Here is a 7,395-nt window from a genome sequence, read left to right as displayed (position 1 = left end):
CGGGGGGGGGGGGGGGGGGAAATGCAAAGTCCTGCAATGGGGGAGTAATAGCCCCAGGCTGGGGTACATGCTGATGGCTAACTGCCCGGGAGCATCTTTGATATGGGAAGAAGTTTGGAGAGCTGGGACTCTTCAGCTTGAAGAAGAGTATGTGCAGGGGGAACTTGCAATGTGTTTAACATTACACCTTACAAGGGCATGTAGGGATAGGATAAGGGGGAATGGCTTTAAACTGAAAAAAGATTTAGATTAGATCTTAGGAAGAAGTTCTCTTCTATGCAGGTGGTGAGGCTCTGGCACAGGTTGCTCAGAGAAGCTGTGGCTGCCCCATCTCTGGCAGTGTTCAAGGCCAGGTTGGACACAGGGGCTTGGAGCAACCTGCTCTAGTGGAAGGTGTCCCTGCCCATGGTAAGGGGATTGGAACTAGATGATCTTTAAGATCATTTCCAATGCAAACCATTCTATGATGATTTTATGATTTTATGAAATACCCAGTGAGAAGGAATGAAGAAGAGAGTGCTACTTTTCTTAGTAGTGTTCAGTAACACGACAAGAGGTAATAGGCACAAATTAAAAACTGGAAAACTCAATCTGAACACAGGAAAACACTTTCTTATTGGGAGGGTGGTCAGTCACTGGACAGGTTGCCCAGAGAAGTTGTGGAGTCTTCATCCTTTGAGACAGTCAAAACTCAAGTGCATGTAGTCCTAGGCAACCTGCTTTAGCTGAGCCTGCTTGAGGGATTTGAGTAGATGATCTCAAAAGTCCCTCCCAACCTAAATGATTCTTTGATTCTGTGCTAAATAAACTATGTCTGGGATGAGATTAAAACCATGCCAAGAGCTTTGAACTTTTAGAAATGAATTGTAAGTAACAAATTAAATGTTAATCATCAGGAAGATTACTGTTTAAGTAACAAGAAAAAGGAAAAACTTTTGGAAAGTATCCCTTAACTGGATGGATTATTGCCAAACCACTGTTAGCAACATTTAAAGAAATAAGAGGGGGAAAAATATATTATTTCAAGTTGAATTAGCACTGGTAGAGCATTAAAAATCAAATCTTTTGTACCGAGCTGATTGCATCCTGGGTTTGTTTAACTCTCTGCATCTCTGGTGTCTTTTCAATAGTAGTTCCAGTTCCAATATCTTCTTTATATAAAATCTTAATATTTAGAATGAAGACAACAAGGTTAAGCATACAAAACACAACATTATTTCTCCCAGAGCGTGAATACAGGCTCATGACAGTGATTTGAACACAACGGTTCAGACGGTTAAAGCCAGCTTGGGGCCTCATCTCTAGTCACTGCTTTACTACCTCTCTGAAGTCTGTTTTACTCTACGATTGCCATTTGTGCAAAAAGGGGCTGATCATTTATATCTGTAATGCATTTTAAGTAGAATATCAAAACATTTGTAGGCTAATTTTGGGATTGAAGCCTAGTATTTGCTCTAATTTTTTCCTTTTGTAATTTGCTTTAGTATGTTTTACACAAACATAGTTACTCAGTTACTCACTGTGCTAACGGAGCTAGTGGCAAAACAATACAGCAGACTCTAAGCACTTCGTGGTAACACACGAAATGTAAAACAGACCAGGCAGACAGTTCACTTTTCACTAGAAGAAGACAGCTGCCACACAACAATACACTACTTACATGGTAACAGGACAAAAGAAAGGTGGATACTAGTAATACCAGTTTAAGTACAGGATTGACTGTTTAACTATATCACGGCTATGAATATGTGAATATGTGCAATCAGGGCACTCCACAAAAACCAGTAGTTAAAAAGGGATAGCAAACCCCAGCTAAGTCTACTTAAAATACAGTTAGTTTTGTTTGGAAAAGTTCTTATACACATCTAAGCTGATCAAGAACATAAGTACCTGTAAGATAAGAGCCAAAAATAGTTAATTTATTAAATATAACAAACTGTGGTTTTTGGAATGAGAACTGAAAACAGAAGATAACTATACCGAGCTGAAATTCTTCTGGTTTTCTTTCACACGCAGCATTTCTGGTGTGTCTTGTACAACTGTAACTTTTCCTTTACTGTTCTGTAGGTCCCACTGATACTGAAGCTGTTGAAAAAGATAAAATAAAATGTCAAATGTTGACTCCATGCCATAAAAATTTACCCACAGAGTTTTTGAAGATGACAAAAAAAAGGTACACCTTATAAGGTAATTTTAACACCACCATTAGCAGTACTACAGTTATGAGTTTTTTCATTTAAATTAGCAATAGCAGATCCTTAACTGAAAAATCTTGAAAGGTGCAGGACTGTATCTAAACCAATTAAGTCTCAACAATGGAAGTCAAAGATTTCAAGTCAGATTGTGGAGTTCTGTTACTGACCACAGAGTCTTGGAGGTAGTCCCACCGACAACAAAGGACAAGTTCTGTAAGTACAATTCTCTATCACTTGCAAAGGAATTGCCACAGTGCTGCAGCAGAAAGTTTTCTTCAAAACAGTTACAGAATCATTTTGGTTCCCTGTGTAATGCATATGTGGGGTGCTGCATGCACAATGGACCCTCTAATTGAAGATCCCTGAAAATATGAAGGCAGCCTAGTTGGGATTAGAGTGTGATATTGGGACCTTATCAAATGAAAACAAAGCAGAACATTTTTCGCTATTTGACAGTGACAGTGTTTTTTAATTATATACATACTGTGCTAAAGTTCTTCTGATTCTCACGGACTCTCTGTATTTCTGGTGTGTCTGCTACAGGTACATAGTATGGCATGCTCTTTTCTGCATCTTCCTTATACTTTTTCTGATGGAAAATACAAAATATATTCCATTAATATAAAACCAGTAATAAACAATCTAACATTACTTATTATTGCATAATGTCCATCATTATGGAAATGTGAGTACTTCTGTGTCTGATACAAATTCAGATTATGTCTCTGTGTAAGATTTATTTCAAACATTAACTTACTAAAAGCACAAAAATTAAGCTAAATCTACTCAGAACAAAATCAGATTTGGTATTGCAAAAGCAATAGAAATTATTGTTTCATTTTGTACAGTATGAAAATAAATTATTTTCAGTATCAAAATGGAATTTTAGAGTAAGAGATGCCACATCACAGCTCTAGAGAAATCTGTTTTCTGTTGCATCTCCTGAACATTGTGACAGGTAGTCATTTAAGTGCTCCAGATTAGTACCCTCTCAAGATTCCCACATGAACAGTGATTAAATTGCTTCATTCAAGATACCTGGCTCGAAAGGTTCTTGACCTGCTGGGCATGAATAATCTCCGGAGTATCGACAACACTGGTGTAGTTGGCTTTCTCCATTTCTGCCAATTGTTTGTATTTGATCTGTTGGGGAAAGCTCACATTTAGGTGCCTTAATCATACGTTGGCAACAATTTTCATCTGGCTTAATCAGAAAAAAACTGTTAAAAAGTTTTCCTTTAAAGAAGACATCAGATATGATATGAGGGATTCACACAGACCTGGCTGGCAATGTCAGTGGCATTCTTTGCTCTCACAAAATCTGGTGTTTCCAAAGCCAGTTCTGTCAGACCTTTTCCTCTGATTTCTAATTCCAAGGCTTTTTTGTACTCTTTCTGCAGATTAAGACAGTAAATACATAACTTGTCAATGTGAACATAACACCTTTAGCAACCTCAGATAGTTTCACGGCCACACAAAAAATAGGAATACTACTAATATAAACTCACAATTAAACACATAAATGATGTCACTAAAGTGTCTACTTTATGACTTAGTCTCAAGAACAAACAGCCCCACTCCAGCAGTAAATGGAGCACACTACAGGCCAGCTGTATTAAGATCACTTTTCCTTCTAACACCAGTAATCTCAAAGTGTGAGTTCCTTCAGGTGATCAGTGATTCATGCAAAACTATAACTTGAACAGAGAAGAAGCAAAAGAGAATTAGCAGTGTATGTAATAGTGAGGAGTGGTCCCAGATGTTTCAAACTGAGCTTGTAAAAAAAAATTGAAGGTGTCAGGATTCTCTGTGACATTTGGGACCCTTTGGAATGAATACCCTCCCTAAAAACTCAGTGCTGTAGCAGCCACCCTTCCCAAAGACATATTCCACTAAGGTCTAAAAGATTTATATTGTATAGATTGATATAATTCACACTGGACAAGGTGCTGAGACATCTAGTCTAGGTCAAGCTTGTTTATAAAGGTTGGAGTATATGATATTTGAGGTCCCTTCCAACGTAGTATTCTATAATTCTATGATTCATATCTCTATGCCAACTTTGCTGAACTTAGCTGAATACGTCTGTAATATTCTGATAATAAAATATAGGTCCTTGAATAACTCCAAACCTCCACACTACTAAGTACAAAATGCTGTTGGAAGGATGTTTGTCTTAAAGAGTATTTTGTTAAGAAGCAAAATCGTAAGTAACACTAAAAAGTTACTTTCTTTCAGCTTTCAGGCTGATGATGTTAAGGCTCCTAAAATACAAGCTGGTCTTATCCCATTAAAGCAATCAGCCTGAAATATTCATTATACCAGTCTACTATACAAATAAAGCAGCTATTAGGTTTGCATCCTGACTGCTGGCCACCATTCTCCATCAAAGTGGGGAAGGCTGCCTCGGCCATCAGCCCAGCAGCTGCCAACTGGGCATCAATCCTGGGCAGGGGGGACAGCTCATGAGCATGGCTGGTGTTTCTGACACACCCATCAAGCATAAAGCATTATCAAAAATAGCTCTTTGCTGCACAGCATACTTCCCAAAGCAGGAGTATACCAGCATGGTTCCCTCATCGTAGTCCTTACCTGATCTCTCACTTCGCTTCTTGTTTCCACAGCCCTGGTCCTTAATTCCTAATCCTTAGTAACTGCTCCTGACCCAAGATGCTTAGTTTACAAAACTGACACATTTGATTCTTATGCTTAGACCTGCTGCATCACAGTGCTGCTTTTGTCTATCCCTTGACTGATTGGATTATCAACCACAGCACCCATTTCCCACCTATATTCCTGACAGTAACTACAAAGCTGAAAAAGAGCTCACTTAAAAGTTCAGGCTCCCAGTTTTATCCTTAGTCACCCACACACTTCTCTTTTTTTTTTTTTTCTCAAGAGTTTCTAGGAAATTACAAAGTTCATACTGGTGTTATACAGCTGTAAGCATTTATCAGTTGGAGGTTATTACATTCATTTAGTTATTTTCTAAATAGCTTTTGGCATACCTCATTCAGGATTTGAGTTGCATTCTTTGCTCTCAGCATGTCTGGAGTCTCTTCTAAAGAGGTTAATCCTTTACCTTTGACACCTTCCTCCAGATCCTTCCTGTACTCTTTCTGCAGAAGAAAGAAAATGAAAACTGCAAACTAAAGAGAGTTCTACATTCCACAACTTTGTTGCAAAAATAAATTTAAACAAACAAACCAAAACCACCAAAAATTTCAAATGAAAAAATAATTTTTTGAAAAAACAAAGAATATCATGTGGGGTTATATGACAACTACTACAACAGAATAAATTGTAGTAATTATTATTCAAGATAAATTGCAAAGGTGCACACACATATACACCCCACTACAGAACAGTTAGACTGATGAATGTCAGAAATGCTGCAGTAACAATGAATACAGTTACTGAACAATGACAAATTAGATCACAAAATATATGGAATCCATGCTTAATACAAATGGTTAGGAAAAAGAAAACAGTGAAGAAGAAATGCTTAGTGGAATTATTTAACTTGACAGAGGAAATAAGCACAGAATAACTGCTACCTCGCTTGCTATTTTGGTTGCATATTTGACATGTAATAAGGACGGTGTAACCTCCAAGCCAGTAAGGTTTCTGCCCTTAATGTTCTCTTCAAAGTCCTTCTTATATTCTTTCTAATAAGAGTAAGAAGAAAAAAAAAATTGCAAATATTTCTTACATTATTTTTAATTACACAAAAACTACTGGGAGGATGGAGCAGTGGTTTGGTATTAACATCACAGTCAATGCTGTGGGCACCTAGAGCAATAAATCCTGTTTCTACTAAAGCAAACGAACCATCTCATGATTTTCAATGGAAATATGACCGGACCCTGTTTTTTTTTTTTCTTTTTCTACTTAGTTGTATATGCCGAGAAAATGTTCAATGGAACCACTCAAACATAATGACTGTTGGCTGTATACAACTGTTTTCAGCATGTATAAGCCTTCATCTGTGACACAACAAGATTACAAACAGAAAAGAGCTGCCTGAGGAAATAGAATGACAGGTCAGTGAAGAACACTATGACAGCAGAGACAAAGAGGAAACAAATGGGTTTCTCAGAAATAGAGTTCTGAGGTGAAAAGAATAACCAGGGTACTTTCTGTGGACTACAGTAACTAACACACATACTATCCTTTTGTTGCAAATTTTAAGTGAAATTAATTTCATATTCCATTTCTAAGACTCAAAGACTTGCCTAAGCTACATTTACTGATAGCTTCTTGCTGAAAAATTGCATATGATACTTCAGCATGGCATGGGAAAGCTTCATGGATTTTGAATGTAATATTTCATAACTAATATAAAGAAATGTGATATAGCTGTATTTTTTCAGTCTATCAGCATGCACAAGATGCCTGTCAAAATCACTGTGAAAATTTAACCAGAAAAAAATCAATTTTAAAGCTTTTTAGTCTATCAGTATTGATTTTAACCATACCTCACTCTGCATGAGCTGAGATTCCTTTGCAGTAAGGTATGTTGGTGTTTCAAAGTCCAACATAGGTTTTCCTTTTTCCTTCTCATACTTTTCTCTGTATTTCACCTGAGAAGAAAATAAAAATGTTACCCTCAATCAAAGAACCAATTTGTCGACTAGTATGTTCCTACTATACTCAACAGATCTATGGTAAAAAATGGCTTTAAACTGAAAGAGGGTAGATTTAAACTAGGTAGTAGGAAGAAGTTCTTCACTGTGAGGGTGGTGAGGCACTGGCAGAGGTTGCCTAGAGAAGCTGTGCCATCCCTGGCAGTGTTCAAGGCTAGGTTGCTTTGAGCAACTTGCTCTAGTGGAAGGTTGGAACCTCCCCTGTGGCAGGGTGGTTGAATCTAGAGGATATTTAAGGTCCCTTCTAACCTGAATAGTTCTGTGTTTCTATGAAAAAAGTACTGTTTAATACTGAAATCTTTATTATTGGCAATAAAATGTAAAAAGCAAAGGTGAGGCTTGCAGCAACATGTGTGTGGCCTAAACTTCTACTGACTTCCATTGTAGAGAATAAGCAGTGTTAGCTCAGATTTCAGGAAGACAGGTAGCTGTAAAAATCTAACTTGCAAGCACTCAGACTGCTCATGACCCTGGCTGAGTTCAGCCATTTACATGTTAGGTATTACCCAGGTTGCTGTATAAACAACCAGGTATTATACAGATTGCTGTAGGGT

The 7,395-nt window shown here is 37.5% G+C and overlaps 1 protein-coding gene across 1 annotated transcript in view; it reads right to left on the bottom strand.

The window, feature by feature from the left end:
* NEB (nebulin) overlaps window positions 1-7,395 on the bottom strand; it is a gene marked incomplete at its 5' end in the record, with an annotated part of 60,137 nt that overhangs the window by 16,260 nt on the left and 36,482 nt on the right. Inside the window, 8 exons of the mRNA XM_010015867.1 lie at window positions 1,072-1,164; window positions 1,981-2,085; window positions 2,680-2,784; window positions 3,234-3,338; window positions 3,476-3,589; window positions 5,204-5,314; window positions 5,753-5,863; window positions 6,674-6,778. Coding sequence (XP_010014169.1) covers window positions 1,072-1,164; window positions 1,981-2,085; window positions 2,680-2,784; window positions 3,234-3,338; window positions 3,476-3,589; window positions 5,204-5,314; window positions 5,753-5,863; window positions 6,674-6,778 — 849 coding nt within the window. The remainder of the gene's footprint in view (window positions 1-1,071; window positions 1,165-1,980; window positions 2,086-2,679; window positions 2,785-3,233; window positions 3,339-3,475; window positions 3,590-5,203; window positions 5,315-5,752; window positions 5,864-6,673; window positions 6,779-7,395) is intronic.

Source organism: Nestor notabilis, unplaced genomic scaffold (genome assembly GCF_000696875.1).
Source record: "Nestor notabilis isolate BGI_N333 unplaced genomic scaffold, ASM69687v1 scaffold5936, whole genome shotgun sequence".
Lineage (NCBI taxonomy): Eukaryota > Metazoa > Chordata > Aves > Psittaciformes > Psittacidae > Nestor > Nestor notabilis.
This window is presented reverse-complemented; position numbering and strand designations above follow the sequence as displayed.